This window comes from Notothenia coriiceps, unplaced genomic scaffold (assembly GCF_000735185.1).
Source record: "Notothenia coriiceps isolate Sejong01 unplaced genomic scaffold, NC01 NC01_scaffold00016529, whole genome shotgun sequence".
NCBI classification, from domain to species: domain Eukaryota; kingdom Metazoa; phylum Chordata; class Actinopteri; order Perciformes; family Nototheniidae; genus Notothenia; species Notothenia coriiceps.
In genome coordinates this window covers 83,043-106,118 of record NW_011349230.1, presented here as the reverse complement: position 1 = coordinate 106,118, position 23,076 = coordinate 83,043, and the positions used below count along the sequence as shown (strand labels likewise).

At 41.7% G+C, this 23,076-nt stretch overlaps 1 protein-coding gene and 1 long non-coding RNA gene across 3 annotated transcripts in view; one reads left to right on the top strand and one right to left on the bottom strand.

Annotated features, from left to right (window-relative positions):
* Positions 1 to 5,116: 5,116 nt before the first annotated feature.
* On the top strand, positions 5,117 to 14,025 carry LOC104949582 (uncharacterized). 2 transcript variants are annotated; one of them, XR_798818.1, is made up of 4 exons: positions 5,117 to 5,243; positions 7,432 to 7,506; positions 11,601 to 11,655; positions 13,943 to 14,025. It is a non-coding gene; the product is annotated as an uncharacterized lncRNA (long non-coding RNA). The 2 variants fall into 2 exon arrangements; XR_798819.1 differs by lacking the exon at positions 7,432 to 7,506.
* A 333-nt stretch (positions 14,026 to 14,358) lies between these two features.
* The window catches only part of LOC104949581 (calmodulin-regulated spectrin-associated protein 2-like), a 13,807-nt gene continuing 5,089 nt past the window's right edge, over positions 14,359 to 23,076 (bottom strand). Inside the window, exon 10 of the mRNA XM_010775960.1 lies at positions 14,359 to 15,347. Coding sequence (XP_010774262.1) covers positions 15,233 to 15,347 — 115 coding nt within the window. The 3' untranslated portion in view covers positions 14,359 to 15,232. The remainder of the gene's footprint in view (positions 15,348 to 23,076) is intronic.

Below are 23,076 nucleotides of genomic sequence, written 5' to 3'. Positions count from 1 at the left end.
AGACTAAATAGGCTCAATTTGACTTGTTAAGTGTAAACTGGATCTCATTTTGGCCCTTGGGAACGGTGCTTAAGGTTGTTAGAGTCGTCCACCCACTCATAGATTTGTATAGAAGAGGAGAAAAGAGGTGACAGAACAAGAGCATAGAGCAGAAGTGCAGAGGAATTAAAACCAGCATTGTAGCAGGAATGAACAGAAGTAAAAGAATAAATGGTCCCAATCTGGCTGCACTTGCCGCTAGAATAGCTGCCCGTCCAAAAGCCCATGCCCAATCCCCCATTTCACTTTTGTCCGTCTCCAAACCCTGCGGATGCTCCGCTTGTGTAGCAGATGCACATAACCAAAGGATGTGAGGCATGAAAGCAATGGGAAATTCATTACATATTCCTACCCCCCTCCGTTCACCATAATCACCACAATTAGCAGACATCTGCAGTGACTCCAAAGCTGGGAGTGTATTAAGGCAATCAGAGCAGCTTCACAGACAGCACTGACGGCAGCCCCCTCTGTGATGGGCCTCATCCTGAAGGGAAGCATTCCATTAGAAACTCAGTGATTAATTGAGACGCAGAATTTGTTCTTGGCATCGAGCAAGAATGAAACCCGACAGGAGGCATCCATGATGGCAGAGTTGTACGCGGGTTAGTGGAGGTGGTCCGGGGTTGCCGGGGATTGTGCCATACTGTTGATGATGTGAGATAAGGTGCTTACACTGTGGTGGCAATTAGCTGCATGAGAACAGTTACCAGATAACAGCTATATGAAGACGTTCTGACCCATCAAGTAAACAAAACCTGTGTGTGTCTAATGATTACCCTGATTTTATAGCTACTTACGTTTGAGGGCAAAAAAAAACTAACAAAAAACGATTTGTTTGTGATTGGTATTGATAATACACCCCAGTGTTCTTTTTCAGAAAAACAATTGATATCTGGATTTCCAAATTACAAAGCACTGGGCCTTTAATGGTGGCCATGTGCACGTAACTCTAGCAAGGCAGATAAAGGTTTGACTGCTAAATATTAAAGGAATAGTTTGACATTTTGGAAAATACATTCATTTACTTTTTTGCTGAGACTTAAGATTTTTGCATACTCTATATGAAAAACTCATTACGCACTGAAACCTTGAACACAGAGTCCGATAGATTGTCTTCTTCTATTAGTTGTGACAGATTAAATGTATTACGTGAGTGCACAATACAGAATTGGCTTGTCATTAAAAAGGTTAACCCGCCATAATGCCTCTTTAAAGTCTGTTTACCCTAAATGGGACCATCATTTACAAAATGAACATAATTTTGAATTTGAGCACACTTGAAACAAGCTAATAAGACCATAGACTAATTGGGAGAATGTGTAGTGAAGTACCAAATCATGTGATAAGTAGGATCCTTTTTCTCATAGACTTCTATACAATCAGACTTCTTCTAGCAACTGGTGGAGTAGCTCAATACTGGACATTCAGATTTAAGCATTTCTTCATTAGCCTCAGTCTTTCAGACCCAGAGGATGGATTACACACTATACAATGACTGTTCTGAACTCTTTGAAGACTGTGCAAAGGCAAAGGCCTTGAGATGAGAAAAGTGTTACCACTCACTTATTCGACAATATTCTCAATCTCTTTGTCTAACTCTAAAAAATAAAGGTAATACACATATTTCCTAAAATGTGAAAATATTCCTTTCAAATGTCTGCCTGACTAATTATCTGAAATGTGTCCTACTGTACAGTATGTGCTCCATCTGTGGAGGATGACAGCATGTTAGACAGCTCATTACTGGAGCAGTTGGAGATGTCACTCTTACTAGGCACAGTATGGGACAGCCATGGTTTTAAGCCTCAGCTTAATACGTTGTCATGGTAATCAACAGTAGCACATCGGACACTTTCCATTTGTGTTAAGTCCAGGGCTGACTAGAGTCTGGATCACACACATATGAATGTAAACGTGAAGAGCTTTCAAATAGATGAAAACACATATTTAAATGTTTATTGGCGACATGCTTAAACGTTGGGTAAACACTTGCAAAAGATAAGATAAGATGGACTTTTATTAATCCCCGTGGGGAAATTGTTTCTCTGCATTTGACCCATCCTAGTGTTAGGAGCAGTGTGCTGCCATTTTGAACGGCGCCCGGGGAGCAGTGTAGGGAACGGTGCCTTGCTCAGGGACACCTCGGTAGCACTTGGTCTTGCTGGGACTTGAACTGGTGACCTTCCAGTTGCCAAGCCAAGTCCCTATCGACTTCGCCACCACCGAAAGGAGTCATAGACAAGCGATCTGACTCAACATTATCAAACACAACAAGATCTAGTTTGCTAACATTATAGTAGACAATATTAGCCACAATAAGCTATGGTGTAGTGTTTTGAGTTAAGTGGAATGGAATACAATGAATGCAATGTTTTTATTTTAGGAACAATAACGTTTTATTAATTCATCCAACAGTAACATAGTCTTGATTTGGGCGACTGTGACTGTGGGGTAGTGTGGCCGTCTTTTTATCAGAAGGTTGTGGGATCGAGACCTTGCCTATATATCTCCATGGCCAACAGTGTTTGAATGAGGTGTGAATGATGACTTGTAGAATGTGAAACTGCGTTGAGGGGTTTCAAAGACTGGTTAAAGCGCTTTATAAATACCGTCCATTTACCAATTACCAATTAAAGCTTTATATTAGTTTTAAATCGAGAACAGCTTCTGTATTGCCAGGTTGACTTGTTTGTTTTTGTTTTTTAGGTAATAGGCTACATGCATGCATAAATGTTAGTAATCCATTAATCCTGGAACTCATCCTAAAATGACAATAAGCCTCTGGGTGCAAGGGGCAATGTTTTTCAGGTTGTGGTGGAGCCAGCGGATATCCAGGCCAAGACTTCCATTATCCGTGCGATGCTCATTGATAACAGTCGGCCTATGTATTGTGCCTCTTTTTCTCCTCACACAAACTATTTCCCTGCATACAACCATCGCCTGTGCAACTTTTATATGCAGAATCTGTTTATAGAGAATATGAAAGCATGCACAAATGCTTGTGGCTTCTTTAATTTAAACATTATGTGTTGTTTAGCATTTAAAATGTAGTGGGTGTGACTTCTTCCACTTTCTAGTGAGGCTTGAAGTCTCAGGTTATCAATGTTCATTTGTGGTTAATAATTATAGAGGGATGAAACCCAATGTAATGGTCGCACACGCAGAGCACACATCACACACAGTGAAATGGATCCTATGAAGTGTTTCAGAGGCGGGTCCATTGAAAAATAAACTCCAGCCAAGTACGTCCTTATTAACGGCTTATAACTGAATTAAAAGTTAAAGATTAATGGAATTGTTGCTCGGGTTGCCTTATCAGTAAGTGGTGCCAAAATCTTAAAACCCATTGACAACCGCATGACCCTTGAATTAAAATGAAGATATGACTTTCACCGACTATGGAATTATAAGGTTTTCACATGATAGCAGTCACACACATAAACTCCCACGCGGTTAGATTTGTGAAAGAGCTGTGATTGAAGCTGCAGCTAAATTAAGAGGAAAAAGAGATTAGAAGCTTAAAGGAAATCAAGCCAAGGCTGCTGCTCTCGTATGGATGTTAGAAATTAGACTGAATACTGAATACATCTAGGTGCTATACTTCTGAGAGCATCATTCCCACCAGTTATGCAAATTAGCCTTCAAATCCGCACAATAATCAGATGATGTGCCGCTTTGTTGAGATTTGAGCGTGCCATTTTATCGGTTTAACCGAGACAAGAGCAGAGAGTCTTCCCGAAAAAGAACTAATTTGTGGTGGACGGCCTCCTGACTGTCATAAAATTGTAGAGTCACAATAAAATGGGTGTGATCCTCCACTTGGTGCTTCCTTCCCTCCAGTCCAAGGGTCTGGGCCTAATAAAGGCCTGTGTGGTGCAGCACAGACAGGCCGCCTCTCTTGATGTGTGGAGAAATGTGTTCAATCACCATGACTACCGGAGAGAGAAGAGCCCCTACTGTGGCTATTAGGATTTCTCTGTCTGCTCACACACCGGCTCAGTATGCAGGTTAACAACTCACAGTTTTGGATGTGAATGTGTGTGATGCGGGAGGCCTGTAGGTCAAGGGTGATTTAGCGTTGCAATTATCCAAGAAGAAGTGGTGGCTTTTATAATTTAAATAATCATCTCTAGAAAACACCTAAATGGTCTGCCCCGGACTCCCAACAGTAGCACTGATGTGAGAGGGAACATGAGAAAGCTTTGAGCAGTATTGATTCAGCTGAGTACTCTCGGAGCGAGTACCAGAGGATCTGAAGAGAGAATTATCCATGCACCATTCCCTCCCCTACTCCTGTGTGGAAAATTCTGCAGTTCCAGCTGTCTCGTAGCCTACATACAGCAGAAACACACACAAACACACTCTCACACAGACACACTCACATGCATGGACACACACAAAATGTCCCATGTGCAGACACAAACACACATGCGCTTTCTTTAGGTTTGATGTTTGATGCAAAAAAAGGGTTGTTTGATTAATTTATACATTTTCACTTCCATCGTCTGAGTCCAGCATGTTTAATTTTATTTAAAAATAGAACAGACTTAGAAAGAAAAACTTGAAAGAGAAATCCACTTCTGATCTTTCATAAATATTATTTTATTAATATTCCATAATGTTCCTATAAGTATATTTGTGGTTATTACAGTGATCCTAGTGCATGTTCAGAACTCTGAGGTCATAAATATACTAACAGCTATACAAACACTATTGGGTTATCATAAATGCCCCAATTAGCCTGTTAGTCCATTTGATGAGATTATTGGAAACCATAAACTGTGGTGAATAAATCCACCAATGAAATGTGAAATTCTGAGACACAAGGCATTGTCTGCATATTCCGTTTTGAGTATCCTCCTCTTTCACTCCCCACCCGGTTTCTCCTGAATAATACACGACTGCCCCCTCCCCTCCTGCCCTGCCGTCCAATGGCAGGCACGCATTTTATCAAGCTATCTCCTCTGAGCCAATGCCGGTCCTCCTGGTGATCCCTGTAAACCGGATGCCCTCCCTCCTGCCTCTCAAACAGACGTAATCTGTGGATCCGAGAGGCAGGGGCTCAGTCGGTGGAGAGTTGGACTCGGACGGAAGTGATGAGAGTGAAAATACCCACTGTGGCAGACTTGAAGAAAACGCATCAGTCCACCTCTACTGGAGTCTGAATCCTGCAGTTTTACCTGCAGCCGGGGAAGGGAAATGGCGTAAGTATGCCACCATGTAAAATGTAGGATAACCTAAAAACAGTAAGCATTGTCTGTTTGTTTAATCCAGTTAAAATTATGCAAACCGATTCTGTATTTAGAATTTAGAAATCAAGCGTCTATAATTAATCAATGTATCTAAATAAAGTGTAGATATTCTGCTGAATATCCACATGGGATGATTGTGTAACTGTGATAATGTGTGCCGGGGTCTGGGTTGGCGCTCGGTTCTAATGAGGGGGCTTTACGTCTCCAACATGAGCGCATGTGAAACTAACAGCGAATAGAAAAGCGTGTCTCCGGTTCATTTCATAAGAGCCTCCGTGTGACTAGAGGGAAAAAACGAGATTTCGGCAGTTTTTTCTGCACTTTACAACTTTTATAACGCTTTGCGAGACGCGTCAATGGTAGACTACACAGTGTACAGATAAATGCTGCTTCCGCTGCTTGGAAAGTTTTAAGATTATGTTTAAACAGCCGGTGCAGTCCAAAGGAATCCTACTGGGAGCCTCCCAAACAATACAACTTTGATTCATTTCACTCACCACACAGTGTATGGGGCCTGAAAGTCGGCGAACACTGATAAATCGGGGCTATTATATTCCAGCTGAACAATGCGCACCGGCTTTGTGTGGACCATCTGTCTTTGTATGGACATTACAGCAGCCCTCCTGCCCCAAATAATCTGCGTGAGACACCTGAAGAGCAGAAAGCAGACAGCGATCATTCTCAGCCGCCACCCGTCTCTCGCCAAGCCGTGACTCATGATGGTATCCCTCTGTGGACGGGTGCGTAACTCAGCCCGGTAATGAATAGGCAAAATAGAAAGAAAAAACTGATGCAATTAAAATATATAGTGTTTAGTGATTTTCAACATAATGCATGCGCGTTTTTTCAAATGTTTGCATTTTTTTTAAATGCAGACAGTCATTTAAAATGTTCAGACTGTAAGCGTGGCTGTGCGCATCCCACATTCTCGGAAACAGTCTGCGCGCATCTGACTTCCTCCCGGATTTGGGCCTCCAGCACATGGCACAAAAGCCAGACTGCCATTTTCAGGGTGGGCACACTGAGAGGATGCACTGACCAAATAAACACACTTCATCACAAGCGTTTTATACTCAGTTTTGGGTCCACTGTGCCACTGTGCTCTGACCCTTCTGATTATTCTAAAGCAGCTGAGACAATCTGTCTTGCTTAGCTCTCAGCATGCAGTGCCAAGCACTAATATGCCTTAAGGTTAATGAGGCAGTCTCCATAAATTCTTTCTGCCATTTGGAAGAAGTAGATTCTGACGCTTAGTGCAGCACTGCATTTAACCGGCTATGGATTGTACTAAGCGTGCTCTTAATGAAAAATGCATGGCTTTTTTTTTGAAAAACAAGCACTTACCAAATGCTGACTTTTAACTGTTTGCACTTACATTTCTTGTACATATACAGTGGGAAAATGATGTATTATTTTAATAGAGAAATCAACAATAGATTAACTGACCTTTTATTCTTCTTGAGGCTGACTTACATATAATTAACTTTGTCCCTTGTGAAGAGAAAAAGCAGCATCTTCCTGATTTTTAAATCGTGGAGCAGCAAAGTGCTTATCTCTGGCTTCATTCACTTAGAGTTGCTCTCAGAGAGTTATCAGGCTGGGTGAATGGAGCCAAGCCACTGTCTTCCTGCTGCTGTTATGCGGGCAGGGAGGTGGTTAGATGTTGGCTTCTCTAATCTCTTGCTGGAACTATGATCATCATTCTTGTGTAATTCATTATCACATGTGATCATCAGCTGCAACCTGCAATTATGTCAGAAGTAACCTGCTATCACGGTGGATGAGGCTCTCAACCACAGATCACCGTTCATCCGTCATCATCGTCTTCTCATAGAACTGTAAAATAAAAAAATAAAACTCTTATTGTTTTTTTTTTGTCTGTGAAAAGGACATTTTGATAGCATCACATGACCCCCAGATCTTCCCAGCTGTGATCGAACATACAATGCAAAAGTGTGAGGAAGAAAAACTCTTTCAAACTGGCTTCCCCTCTTTTTAAGTCATTAATGCAATATGTCAACTTTTTAATCCATTATCCCTGAGTCATCTGGAAGACATAAAAAGCACAGATGTCAACTACAGATGTCAACTTCTTTTCAGAAGAATTAAGTAATGCCTGTGTCCTTTTTTTCCACCTCAGACTTATCTATGGATCCAAAGCAGAAGATCTAATCGCAGCTGTTTACCACATACGCTTTGTGTTCATGCATCACAGGTAAATGAGGTTAAGGGGCCAATGAGTTCATAGCAGCAGAATCCCGTGTGTGCACATGTGTGTGTTTGTGCTTTTCTTCAGTTCAGCTACAGTGTTGGGTAAATGGAAAGGTTAGGTTAGTGGAGACCCCTGGCCCCAGCCTCAGGCATATCGACATACTGCCTATCTAGTTGAGTGGACGACCTCTGACCTCTTGTCTAGCCAAAGGCCAAAGCTTTGGGTCGAGCCAGGTGACTTTAAGATCCTATTGGCCTGTTCAGGAGCACATGACATTTGAACTCTTTCAACTAAAAGACCAAACGTGTTATTTAACTTAACTGATACACTCTTACAGCTTTGGTGTGACTGTGTGTGGTTGCAATTGGAGTCACATTGATGTATAACAAAACCATGATTAGGGATGAGGGATCTAGAAACTCACTCTAAAATGTCCCCTAGGTATGATGAATAAAGGATATTCTAGTGAGTTGTCAAAGACAGATTCAGGGCCTCCATTAGACTCCACTCTCAGCTAATTTATGGGATGTTGAAGCTTTGGTGTGGCCGCTTTAATCATGGAGTATGCTCGCTGAAAGACAACAACATTGCATTAGTTCCGATCTTGTCACAGGTGAGAAACAGCCTGTCTCAATTCTGTCACAACATGCTCTCTATTGTATCGCCATGCCAAAAAGTCCCAATGGACATTTTGGAATCTTTCCCATTGTTCCTTAAGGAACGGGGGCTTTCATATGGAAGTGGGGAACGCCAGGAAATGACAGGCATTCTTTGTGGACTATTTGAAGATAAACTTGCGGGCCCTCGCTTCCCTCTCGACAGCTAAGCTAAAACTAGAAATAAGAAGAGAGGATTATGGTGTTAAAAATCCCTCAATGGCTTTTTCACTTCCTTATGTATCCTGCAATTTGTCCCGAAAGTATATTTTCTTTTTCAGCATACTGGAGACATGCCATCAGAGTTTCAGCTAAAGAGCTTTTGTCAAGGGCTTTTCACTCTGTTCGCTACATACAGTTTCCTGAATAGGGGCGTTCTTATTTTCCTTCTTATTTGTCCTTATTTTTGCCTTATCTTTCCCCTTGGCTTTAAACACAACCCCACTGCTTGAGCTCTGCTTTATGAGGTGTGACAGTGAGGTCTGGGTGCTGAGGCAGTCCGTGAGGACAAGAACGTAAAGCTTTACATTCAGCCGGCTGCGGTTGTTTTTGGGGAGGACTTAAGCTCACTTTATCCCTATACAGTGCCCCATATACAGGAACTTCCTTCATTCTGCTGAGCTGGCATGAAAGTGCAGAATTGGAAGGGGGGAAAAGAAAAAAACCGGTAGACCTGCCTTTCTAACCTCTGAGTCTTTAACTGCTCACATACAGTTGCTACCTTTTAATAAGGAGGAAAGAAAAGTAAAAACAGATGGTCATAATTTGAGCTTCTAAAGTGATACATAGCATTTTTTCTTCGGTGTCAACAAGTCTGACATCTTTTTGAAGTGCAGTTTGCTACCAGGTGTTCGTAGCTCCACTGAGACTTAATGACAGGTTTTATTTCACACGCACCTTTTTTCTAGACTTTTCAGTCTCGCCTCAGATTAACACTCACACCTTATCTCCCCCTCCTCTCTTTCTGTCTGTCTTCCTCCTCCTCCTCCTCCTCTTGTGGTTTTTCCCAGTAGGCCAGTGGTAGTTCCCTGGTATTTGACCGGTGTAGCGTGGCCGGGAGGCTGGTTGTTCTGTCCTCTATGAGACAAAGGCAGCGTGCCTCAAAGAGAGGGATGAAAGGAAACAGGGCAGCCACTCCTTTTTACAATGGGAAACCTCCTTAGTGAGGTTCTAGAGCAAATAACCGCCTTCTCTCTTCCTTTTTTTATTTTAACAAGCAATACGACTGCGAGTTTGTCTCTATCTTTTTGTAGTAGGAAGAGAAGTGTAGTGTGTGTGTACGTATAGATGTGAATTTGTGTGCGTGCTTACAAAAAGGAACGGGTGTCCTTTATGTCTAAATAGAACGTTTAAGGCTTTCTCTTCCTTACACCTGCTTAGCGTGAGGCGGCAGATGGTGTCGTCTTGTTAAAGATGTTTCCTGTGTGAAGGTTTGTTTTTGTTGTGGTTTCAACTGTACAACAGGGGTTAGAGATTGAGGGAGATAAACATAAAAACAGTTTTAAATGTATTTTTTTAGACATGTTTTTCAGCGGGTTTCCTTTGGGGATACAACTATTAATTATAAGAGATTCAAGTCATTCAATTATACAACACATTTATATAAATTCAGCATCACTTACTTTTAGCATTTATGCGTTTGCATGTATGTTTTTAGATTTCTTTTCTACTGAATTGTTGACGAGGACAAGTATAAAGAACCACAAAAGGAAAATATTGACATGGTGCTAGTACCTACAAATAATGTTTACATGCAAAGAACTTAGGTTGTGTATTTATTTTGCTCTCCATCTCTAGAATCTAATATATAATGACATATTTGCTTCATCGCTGTTAACAAAATATTTTGCCAATCGATATATAGGGGGGTTTAACTACACACATATATCTTGGGCGCTCAGTCTCGTGTTATCATCTCGGGTGGTATGTTTTTATGACATCATAAATTCCTCAATTTCCTCTGACCAGCCCTAGGTGGATATAAAGGACATACCTGGCCAGTAATTGTCTGTCTGGCCCTCTCATCTGTCAGTCTCCCTCGACTGCTGGTGACTTCCTCCAGAGCCAGACTCTCAGACTGCTTGAAGATACTCAGATCTCTCAGATATGGAGAGTGGACCTATAAAAACAGTGGCTTATTTGATGAACGATAAGGTTCTTGTTTACTGAATCCTAGTAGGTCTTTTAGGTCAGCCTGGCACCTACTTCAGAACAACAGCCCGCTGTAGACCTGTTGATACCTTTTGTTTATTGAAGTCTGAGGATGAAGAGCAGAAAAAAAAGGATTAGGGGAAGAAAAGGGAGTTTTTTTGGGGGGGAAAGGAGCGTTCACACTGCTGGGGCTCCTCAGGGAGGCTGGAACAATACATGCACCAGCACGACAACATTCCTAGGGGTTAACAAGGTCAAGGGCCACGGAACGACCCCATCCTGCCAATCAGTCCCAAGGCACTAACTCCATGCCCTTGCTTTTGGTTCATGCTTTTGCACTTGTTGAACAGACTCTGCACCTTGTGTTACAATGTGCCCTTTGCTCTCAAATAGACTAGATTTACATGGAGCATTTTCCCTGTTTCATAAGGTTCGTTAAGTCAGCTCAGATATCCACAGTTAGCCAAGTACAATATACACGTCGGCTACACATCAGAAGAAAATAATTGTACTAGAAGCTGCACAGACCATCAAATTTAGTTGGTTTCTTTGGCCAAGTTTTCCTGACATTATACTTTTTTAGAATTATGTCCGCAGCCTATGTCACATTTAATACCCCAGCCAGATGTTTGGCATGCCCAGATTTTTATACCCTTGAAACAGAACCACCACAAAGCAGCGAAACTGCAATTATCCACAGTTTGAATGGTTTAAATGGCCACTTAATATGATGAACCCACCAGGGCCAAATATTAGGCCGAGGGCACTGTAGGTCGTCAAAGTCATGTTTTTCCACCCTTCTGAAAAATCTGGGGTTCCGTTTTTTTTCTAAACACCACAGCACACTTCAAATAAAGTCTGAAGGCTGCCATTAAAGTGGAGCATATGCATCTGTAGGCATGGAGGGGCGTGTTAGGCCCCTACAGGAAATCTGTTAGTCATTATGGCTGAATGTACAGTATACACTGGAGTGGACATGCAGATACATTAAAGTCTCGCCCACGGCCACATCGGACCACCCAGAGACACACCACTGGCACTTCCTTCCCCTCGCTTCCATAGCTCAGCCCCGGGGGAAGAGCGTTTTGGGATTTCCGGAGGATGCACTGGACATTAATTGTCTGTTGATTAGGAAACCTTTAGTGAAAACCAAATTAATTGTGCATTTATATAATAGATAGTCAGAAAAAGCCTTTTCCCCTCCGTCTGTGCAATATAGAAGTCGGTCTCCAGCCCATTGCTTTGCCTCTAACTGTTCGTCTTTTATCTGCTTTTGTCTTCTATCTATAGGTGTTCACAATGCACCTCTTGATGTCTGTGACTCCGTGAAGATTATTTCCACCAGGTATACTGCACATCATTAAAACAGCTTCACAAAATCCGTAGTTTCTCTATTACCGAGTATCCACCATGTGTCACATTCTATTGTCCTCTTCCTCGCTGGAAAGGCAACTCAGAGAGATGACTATAAAGCTGCTTGAATTTTTATCCTGCACACTAAATCGGCTTATAGTCGAGGAAGGAGACACTGCTCTCTATTAGTGTGCAGTTAGAAATGAAAGCCTATCTGGCTGCAGCTGTGGAGGAGCTCCAAAGATGGGGACGTTTATTGTCGGAGACAAATAGAGGCCTTTTAATTTTGTCTAGCAGCTGACGCCTCTACCCACCCACTCCTCCAAAACCGCTTTTGTCTGTAATGTAAAGTGGCCTGCTCAGGAAAGAGCCAGATACCACGAGAGTTTCGTTGCGAAAAAAAGAAAAAGAAAAGCAGAGTATGTCAGCGCTAGGCTCGGGGAGGAAGGGCCCGGCTGTTTGCCATATGATGCAATTATCTGCCATTTCAGAAGATTATCTCCCTCCATCAATATAGTGTTTAAATGTGTATATGCACGTGTGTGTGTGTGTGTGTGTGTGTGTGTATGTGTGTATGTGTGTATGTGTGTATGTGTGTGTGTGATTTGATCTTAAGTTGGTACCCCCGATGTAATGTTGAGACTCTGTGGCCTGCAGCTTGGCCCCCCCGTTTAAGCTGGGTTAGCTATGATCTCCCCCCCTCTAACCCCAATCCTCCCCCTCCATGATCCCTCACACACACACACACACACACACACACACACACACACACACACACACACACACACACACACACACACACACACACACACACATAGACACACATAGACACACATTTACAGAGTCTCTCAACACAAAAGAAATATTCAGCTGTAGAAAGGGGGGTCTCTCAGAGGGCGCAACATTGAACTGGGGGCGGGGGATTAAGAAGAAATGGCTGACTGACACTGGGGTTGCCATGGCAAAGCCCCCTTTTCTCTTCTCCCTCGACCCTCTGCCTAGTTTTCGTTTTAGGGCTTATTGTGGGGTGAGGTGTGTGTGTGTGTGTGTGTGTGTGTGTGTGTGTGTGTGTGTGTGTGTGTGTGTGTCAGTCTGAAAGAGTAGGGAAGATGTAATATGGCTTATGAATTTAGTCTCTTATCTGAGCTGCTTCACCCTGAGAGAAAAGAGACTTCTAGTTCACATGCTGCAGTTCACACCAGAAAAAAGCAAGCAGAACAAGGACAAAAAACACGTGTATGTATATAGTGTTTCATGTTATTCATTTAAGTGGTTGTACATGTTATAATACATTATGTAAATGTTATAATACATTATGTGACTAGATACTGTATGTATTTTGCCATGAGCATCCAAATGAATTTGTACATGTTTACATATTCATAAAATCAAAGCATGCCTGTGAAAGAATGCATAGGCAATGATTCAAAGACCCAGACAAAAAGCAAACTGTCTATTTTATGACCTTCTGAATTATAGCTGCCATAACGTGATGCATTACTCATTCATTGTAGCCAGTGTGTGATAATGCTAGCCTGATGTCTGCCATCCTCAGCAGACTAATAGATGCAGGTCTAGCCCGCTGAATGACATCAGCACACTAAGCCGATGGAGCGGTGCGATGAATGACCATAGATCAGCGTTTACCATCCTGACGTCAGCCCCCCCGTCTGTGCAGGAGCACAGCCACACTGTCGGTGGTTGTTCCCCTGCTCGGCCCTGCTCCTGACAATAGGAGCTCTCAGCCTGTGGTCTGGCATGGCTGGGGTCTGAAAAGCTTGGCTGCACAGTGGGACATCGCAGCATTGTTCACCGGACTAGATGTCCACAAGAACAGTGGCAGGCTCCACAATATTTCTCTAATAGTGTTCTGGGCAACAAAATAATGGCTTTAAAGATGAAAGTAAAACATCTATTGAACTGCTTTTGAATATGTAGAGTATTTATTTTTTATATTATATTTAACCTCCAGACCAAAGTGCTGTACAGTCAAATAAACAAACAAAACATACAACAAAATCACACAGCACAGCCCACGCACCATAAAACAAGTACAAGTAAAAACGATAGACAATTTAAAAGCAACAATCTAAAAGATGTCAATACGCTAAGGGGAAGAGGTATTAGATTATTACTATTATGATAATAGTTTTGGTTTCACTTATCCATTTCACCCCAAAAAGGAAATGTCTGAATTCTATAAAAGGAAATGAGGAGGGACAGTTTTTCTACAATATTGTGCAACATCAGTGCTAACAACTTCCTCTTCTGTGTTTCAGATGCTGTTACGGCCGTGTTTGAAGTGGAGATGAATGAAGTTCCTCTCGTTAATAAGGCGGTTGTAATGCAATAAAGCAGATCCTCTCAGTTTGTGTTCCAGCTTCACCACACATCACGATCATGTACAACATAAGCAGAAGCATGTTTGCCCTGTGGACAGTGGACTCATTCTGCCACTGTCCTGTTTCATTATGTCCCTTTGCTGTGCGTCCTGACCTCTGGGCTGTGAGTGACATCCTCGCCTCCTTCCCTGTCTCTCTGTCCTCCCTCCTCCACATCCTGCCTCGTCTTGTCACCTCGGCTCACACTCTCCTTCCTGCTTGCCTCGGTGAACATTCAACGCTGTCGGTGAGTTTTGATATGGATCACATAAAAACCATCGACCGTTGACTGTGCCCCGAGGCTTGCTCTGACGACGCCTGGAATGAAATGAACAAAAGGGCAAAGTGGGCGCATGTAAAATCTAGACACGAAACCACTCACACATGCATAGACAAAAGTGACACTCTGTTTCCACTGTACGCAAAGACCAAAGGTCACAATCAACATTCATTGCTGTCGCTGGGTTGGACTGTGTAGAAAGCTCACTGAACAATGAGTGCAACTGTGGCCCAGATTTGCCCGACTCGCGTCTCAGCCAATCAGCCGACCGGATGTGAAACACTGATTTCTTTATTTATATACTTCTTGTTTTTCACTTCTATTTTATCCTCTCTTCCTCCCTCCCCGGTGCTGGATAGTGTTCAGGGGAAGAGAGGAAATGAAGAAGAGAGATAGACACAAATAGACTTCTGGCGGCTTGCTTGTCCTCATCCTCCTCTCCTCTCCTCTAATTGGTGGTTATGTGTGCAGCAAGGGGGAAGGAAGCGGAGTGAATGTGTAATCATTTGGAGTCTCTTCTCCTTTAGATGTTTCATCCTTCTCTTTTTTGTTTGTCTAATTATACACCGAGCAGTTAACTCTGTGTTAACTCTGCCAGCAAGAATGAGCGAGAGACAAAGAGAGGAAAGTCAAGGGCAAACAAAAAAAGATTATAGCACATGAAAATAATGTTCTAGTTTTAAGTTTATTTATTCTAATATCCTCCCTGGGGTTACTTCAGATGGGCCAGGATATAAGCAATGTTCTAATGCAGATTGTTCTCACCTCTCTGAGGATGTCCCATTATCTGTGTTTGAGCTTCAAGAGACACTGTCTGCTTTTCTGCCAGTGTGTGTGTGTGTGTGTGCATGAATGCCATGATAAAAGACCGGTCTGCTCCTCCCAGATTGCAATATGTTATTTTCTTTTCATACTAAAGCAGACTGCTCTCTCATGGGAAAACACACAAGTCTATAACCTTGTCTTCCTGCAGATAGTGTGACCGGCCACGCTGCTGCCATCTCTCTTTTCCCCTTCACAACAACTCTCTGCACTGTATCTGTATTTCATATAATATAAACACAGTTGAGATATATCAAGGAATGTGTTGAAGGAAGCATGTCTGATTCATAAATTAATCCAATAAAGTTAAATCAATATCCATGCAACTGTGTCTGATGGGATTATTTACAGTGTGAATTCATCATATAAATCATATTCAGCCCACTCCAGAATATCTTTCCAACACTGTCTTTCCATAGACTCTATCACATTTTTCTAAAAGTATATACTCCCTTTCATTTAGTTATACATGTCCAGGTCCCTCTCTCCACAGTCTCTCTGTATTATTCATAGAAAAGCACTCTGTACAGTGGTGCAGAACATTGGAGGTGATGTAATAGTGGCTGTGAGCATTGCTCCAGACTGTCATTTGGGATGGATTCATGCGACAGGAGAAAACGCTAGTTTGTTCTGCTTTGTTGGTGTTGCCAACAGCCGATGGCCAAGGATTGGGCATGAAGTACATCAATCAACGTACTTATTTGTTGCTGTTTTAAATACAGGAAAGCATTATGTGAGAGACATGAAACTCACCCACAATGACTCTCGGTTTTACAAATGTTAAGATGTTGAAAGAGAAGGAAGAAGTTTTCAAGATGAAGCTTGAAGTCAACATCATTGTTTGATGTAGCCCTGATCTTTAGAATGCTTTATGATAAAACTTTCCAAATAAAAATAGCACTGAAACAACAAAAACTAATTAAAGTGCCGCTGAACATCATTTCACAGCTCTTCTTCTTTCAAGTGATACTACCGCCATCTAGTGGTCAACGAGTTATTCAATCGACTACGTGCACAAGCTGATCATTCTGTAATATGGACATGATATACTTCATCTTTACAGTTTATCCTATTTTTTTAATTTTATGATTTTAACTGATCCTAGATTTACAATTGTTTTTCTACTGTTCTTTTCCAAGTACTTTTAAAAATGATTCTGTATCACTTGAACACTTTGTAACCCTGGCTTTGGTTTTCTATGTTCAAAGTATTCTATAATAACCAGAAGTGGAAGAAGTACTCCGATCTTGGACTTGGAGTAAAAGTAGAAGTACCAGAGTGTAGGAATACTCTGTTACAAGACATGAATAAAAGTTACAGTGCAGTTTAAGATGTGAATAGTTCAATTAAAAGCAGCGGCAAAAAGAAAAGTCTTCAGCCTGGATTTAAAAGTAGTAAGAGTTGCAGCGGACCTGCAGGTTTCTGGGAGTTTGTTCCAGATATTTGGAGCATAATAACTGAACGCTGCTTTACCATGTTTAGTTCTGACTCTGGGGACAGAAAGCTGACCAGTCCCTGAAGACCTGAGAGATCTGGATGGTTCATAATTTAGCAGCCAAGGCACAAAGGNTCGGGGATTGGGATTTTTTTCTTTTTTTAAAATCTTTTTTCTTTTCTTTTTTTTTATTCAATGTTACAAAACAAAAATGACCATGTTCAAGTCTTAAAGTCATCCTGAGGCCTTAGTTTTGGTTACTTTAAGACTTGAACATGGTCATTTTTGTTTTGTAACATTGAATAAAAAAAAAGAAAAGAAAAAAGATTTTAAAAAAAGAAAAAAATCCCAATCCCCGATCTTTTGAAAATCACGTGATCGGCTCCGATCCCCAATCACGTGATCGGATCGGGACATCTCTATGTGTGGAGCCTCTTGTTCTCATGTTCAAGTTTCCCTCTCCACCACAGACTCGCCCATTCAGTCTCTCAGTGTCTGAAATGTGACCTTGATCTCTGCCCTCCTGTCTGTCTGCCTGTCTCTGTCTTTCTCCAGGTGACTGAATACTTAAGGGACATACTTGTCGAAGAACAAAAGCTGAGAGAAACTTCCATTCAGGAGTCAAACTCAACAACCAACAAAGTAAGAACACATACTTACACAAACCGTGAAATAACATTGTGTTTTAGGGAAATTCCAACATTTTTCTTAAGCCTAGTATAAAGACTCCAAACAAGGGAAACAGCTAGCTATCCGAAATCGTCCTATCAGCTTCTCTAAAGCTCACAAATTAACACTTATTATCTGTTTAGTTTAATTTGCACAATAAGCTAAATGTAATGTCCTCTAAATCATTAGAGGACTTTGGAAGTCACTGCTGCCAAATGTTGTTGTTGGGTTGTGAGTGTGCAAATACAACGCAGAAAATACAGCATTATCATTTGTGAGCTACAGTATGTTATTTTTCATCAATTTTGGTAATTTCATGCTTTTGTGGAATGAGAAAGGAAAAGAGAGTACTGTAGATACATGACATGCAGCAAATGTTTGAGCCTGCAGAGAAATGAACCAGAGACTTCCTTCTCAGGGCAGTGTCCCATGTGGTATGCGCCCTAATCCCTCGGCTATAGAATATGAGTCTTCTAATTTATCCCTCAGCAAGAGAGCTAACAAGTATATTTCCCCAAGCTATTCCTTCAGAAACAGCAATACAAACATAAACATGACTTGTAATCATTCATGTCTGCATCTTATTTGATGTATTGTCTGATTCTTAAACTTGCCTTTTGTCAAGTTGATAGGAGACTTACAGTAAATCACCCGTCTGTTGATATTAGATTTTGATTGTTTCCTATTTTACTTATAGACAGTAGCACAGGTTTAAGTCCACACACACATACAGCGCAGAACACAGAGCTCTGTAAGTCAGAGGAACAGATGAGCTCAGTCTCAGACTGGCTGTAGAGAAATGCTGGCAAGAGTCGCTGCTAGAGGAGACAAATAAATATGAAACAGAGTGAGAAGAAAAGGGAAAATCAGAGAGAGGAGAATGGGAGAAATGACAGCAGAGGGGGAGACATGGAGAGAGACACTTAGGAACTCTGCCAGCTGTAGCTAAAGAGAGTCAGTGACAGACAGAGGCAGTGTTGTCATCCTGCAGGCTTCAGAGTTATGTAAGGTCCATGTGACACAACGAGGCTGCTGGGACAAACACACAGCGGCCAGCTACTGTCCTCTTCCTCTCACTTACCCATAAGGCCACAGCACAGTGCCTTATGAGGTCATGACCCCCGCCTCGGGCCTGTGCTCAACAGCAGTGACAAAGGGGTGAAAAAGTGTAAAAATACATATTATCTCACTCCGAGCATGTGTACACAACAAAAAATAGAACTGTGGCAAATTGAAATGGGTTGGTAAACTTCCTGCCATTCAATATCAAGTTAAAGAGATAAACACTGATTGAAGCTGTCAATACCATTATCCCCATGTAAACCTGTGTGGTTACAAGTTATCTCCTGCTAACTGCTGTGATAACCTTTGTCTGGAATCAACAAGAATATATGTCCACAGCCATGCTAGCTACTGAAGGCTGTCCTTACTGTAGATGCAGGGGTGCTTTTGGCCCAATGCTAATGCTAGCATGGACACATGCTCACAGTTACAATTGTAAAATGCTGATTTTTCAATAAAATGTTTACGTTCTTAGTTTAATATGTTAGCTTGTTAACGCTTTCTAAGTGTGTGAAAGTAATGAGATCGCTTATGTTATAAAAAATTATCCTGCAGGAGACTTAATTACATAGCAATTCATCCAATTGTTGTTGAGACATTATACTCAAATCAACAAATGTCAATCTCATGCTGACGCTAGAAGAAATGTCAGGATACCAAAAGTCAGTAGAATTCATCCTCTGGGGACCAAGAGTCTTCGGTCTGGACCTGACTTGTGGACTGACATTGCTAGAGCCACACGGGAAGCTGAAAAAACCCACGTTATCGTAGACAAAACTGTTTAAATACTACAGATTGTAATATGCTCACATGCTGTCCCCTTGAATCACTATTAGTTATCTCTTTAAAGAGCTGCAAGATATCATGAGTGGCTAAATTAGATTTAAAGGACCTTTTATCTGCAGTGAGAGTTTCTTGGCAAATGTTCTTCCACTCATTGTTTTGCTTTGAGGCGTATAGTAAGTGTGATCCCTGCCGGCAAGTGATTGGCCTGTGAGCTGATAATACTGTACACATACGTTGTGTATGCTAGCCCACACGGACTCACATATACACTCTCTCTGGCTTTTTGAAAGGAAACCAGTTACAACAAGGGAAGAAGAAGGTATTTTAAAAGTGTGAGGAAACGCTGTACACTCAGTGTCAGTCAGCTGCTTTCTTACTGCACGCTCCATCACACAGCATTACCAGCCTCAACAGAAGTCCATTCACTGACGAGAAGATTCTTTCACACACACATATGCCTTTACAAACACACACACACTCATACACACACTCATGGATGAGCACAAGACACTACTCAGATCTGATCTTGTCTATTCTGGGACTTTGTGAAAAGTCTTGGTCTTGTGACTAAGTGCAGCATTTGTGGGTGGATTCTGTGTGAATATAAGCTTGTGGTTTGTATTACTTTTCATAAATTAGGTTATTTTTGGTACCATTTGTCCACTGGTTATTAGTTTCCAATATATGATACACCTTCCCTGGGATTTCAATAACAACAAGATAAATATCTTATCGTCTTGGAATAATTGCTATGAAATGACCCAATGTTTGTGTTCCCCCTGATATTTACAATAGCAAGTTTTTATTAGCCAATTAGCATACCAGCAAGTTAAAACTAACAACCATTGTGTTGTAGAGCCTTATTAGGAGAGAAATGTAACCAAAGGTCAACAATCACTGTGTTTACATTTACACTACCATTAGCTATAGAAACAGTTAATGGACTCCCTGAAGAGGGAAGGCTGTGTTCTATGTTTCGGATGAGACTATGCCCATTGTATTAGCTTCTTATACTGTAAGATGATGCAAGGACTACGCTTTTTATTTAAATGCCTTCATCTCTAAAAAATCATTGGTTGAAAATACAAAGACTGTTTTAGGAAAGAACCCTTTGAGTCAGACTTTTTTTGTAGAGCCTTTGGGAGACATAGTTACTTGAGGATTGTGTAGCCTTTGCAAATGTAAAGCAGTCTTTACTAGAGTAAAGAGAGGGGTTGTCCCACCGTCTCAGCAGCTGTATAGTAGCAAACATTTTTTTGTTGTCACCCTAACGCCTCTCCCACTCTCTCCTGTTGTCGTCCAATCATCATCCACCATCAAGTCTCCTAGCAAATGGTACTGGAGATTAGTACCTGTAAGTCCATCCATTCTGAAGAACTCTTCTTCACCAACCTCCACCATCTACCTCTCCTCTGTCTAATCCAAAACCTGCAAGGATGCACCCCTTCACATTGTCCCCTCCAAATCTCTCAATGCATGTGGCCCTGAGCCCCATCATGCATTGCTCTGATACCTCCCTCATTACCCCACCCGGCCCCCTGTCTTCACATGCCTATGAATCTGACTGAATGATATAATAACCATTTTAAACTTAGCTCTATAGTCAGAAACTTCACCTGGAAGAGCAGTCCTGCAGCATGATCATTTGAATACCGGGAATTAGCCAATGTCTCTTGTGTTAGACTTTTCACTTAACACATTTTAAAAACTAATGCTAGTACCCCGGAATTGTACAATTTTTCCTTTTTTTAATGTAGCATATTGTCTGTGTTAGGAATTAAAAGCACATTTTGTTAAGGATGTAATACCAGTTTATATAAGCCAAATCTAATTTAAAATGACAACATTTTGTTATCAAGAGCTTGATGTACGAACACAGACAGAGACGCTGTCAGACAGTGAAGGCTGCTGCAATTAAAGCTTCCTCGAATCTCTTGTCAAACGCAAACTCGACGCCAATCTTGTGATTTAATTGGTAAACTTGATTCCTTGAAGATGTATGTAGCAGTATTGTCTCTGTTTGTTATAGGCCCAGAGAGACAGGAACAGAAAAAGCATGAATGCACCCACACAAATTATTCAACTTTAGATCCCACGTTGATACGTTGTATAATGTGGACAACAATTGAATTGTTGGATTGTGTTCCTTTTCTCCTTCTAAAAAAACCTAACCACTCCTCAGAATCAATCAAAGGGAGCAAAATAGTGCTGAGATGTTATAATTGCATTTTTTCTATCCATTTATATTAAAGATGACAAAGTCAATCCAGATGTTTATTATTTGCATGCTGAATTTAATCTGTAATATTTGAGTTTAGCCTGAAGCCCACCCTATGCTTGAAATTAACACCTACTACATGATTGAGTTGTCTGTGCACCGGTGCATGCAGATAGAGGTGTGTCTGCAGATGTTTGCACCAACAATCAGAGAGCCAGCTGTACGTTTACATCCCGATGACACATATAGGTGATGTCTTTCTGCCGTTGCCATGGTTTCAGGCTCGCTACAGGCGGGAGCAGGCCCAGCAGAGTAGCGCTCCGTCCCTCCCCCTGGTGGAGAACCTGCTGAAGGACAACACAGACGGCTGTGCCCTGACCGCCCTGCTGCACTTCTACTGCCCACAGGCCATCAGACTGGAAGGTGGGAACAACTCCTAAATATGTTATACGCCCTTTTTATTGTGATATTCCCCAAAAGTAAACAGACAGGACTATGGTTGGTCCAAATATACAATAAGAAATCATAAAGAAATAGCATTGAATAACCACAATGCTAACCACAATGACTTTCAGTCTCAACTTGAACTCACAAAGGATACTCTTCTCTGCTCTGACTTCAACCATTTGAATAAAGGGCTTCAAACAAAGAGTATATTTATCATCAGTGTGACTCATTTTCTGAGGGCTTTTGCCTTTTGAATATGTAAGAAAGTCAATTCAATAAAAACACGTAATGGTAGTGTAGCAGCCTTTTCAGGAAATGTTTTGACTTTCTATGGATACATTTAATGATATAAATGGAGGGTATTGTTAAGCGTGTTGACCTAAGAAAGACGCTGAGAAGAAGAGAGGACTGAGGACAGACATGGAAAACAAAGCTGTGTTTCCTCTTAAGTTGCCTGCGCCCTCATTTCTATAAATGCCCTGGGTTGGGTTGCGTTTGGTCACGAGGGGTGTGTGACAGAGGACCGTTAGAGGAGTAGCTAGCTGCTATTTCAAAGATAAACAACTCTCGTGCCGGCACTCTGAGACTCTCGGGACTGAATGTGGTTCACGGGGCGCTCATACACATGTGGACCAGATGTGGAAGCTAGTTAATTTGTGCTTAATTGACTCTAAGAATAGTAAAGAAGTACAAAATGAAATCATTTCCAGAGAAATCAGCTGCTGTAATGTTCGGTTGTCTGTTTCCTCTTTGTTAATATTATACACATGCATGGGCCGTCCTCACAGTAACGTCAGGGGATACAAATCCTGATGATTCATCTAGAGGGAGTTTGAAAACTTGAGTCATAACTGTTTGAAGGATTGTGAGCGATTCGAATCAGCTCCTGCTGCTAATACTAGTGGGAAAGGCAGTCTCACTTTAAATGTAAACTATGCCTTATCTTTTCCTTGTCTTCCTGCCTGGCCCTTGCTTCCACCCCTCCCTCGTGTGTGTTTGTGTCTGACCCCTCCCCTGGCGGAGCAGATATCTGCCTCAAGGAGACTATGTCTTTGGCTGACAGTCTGTACAACCTCCAGCTGGTGCAGGAGTTCTGCAGGAACAACCTCAACCACTGCTGCCACTTCAGCCTGGAGGACATGCTCTATGCACATGCATCCATAAAGGTAAGACCTGAGTTCAAATATATAAAAAGAGTTGTATGGGAAGGATGTGGAAAAACGTTATTTTTATAATGCTGAGTCAGTTGAAGAAAGAAGGAAAATAAAAGTGTTTTGAGGAATAAGGAGGAATAGGGGGGGCAGGGGGGGGGG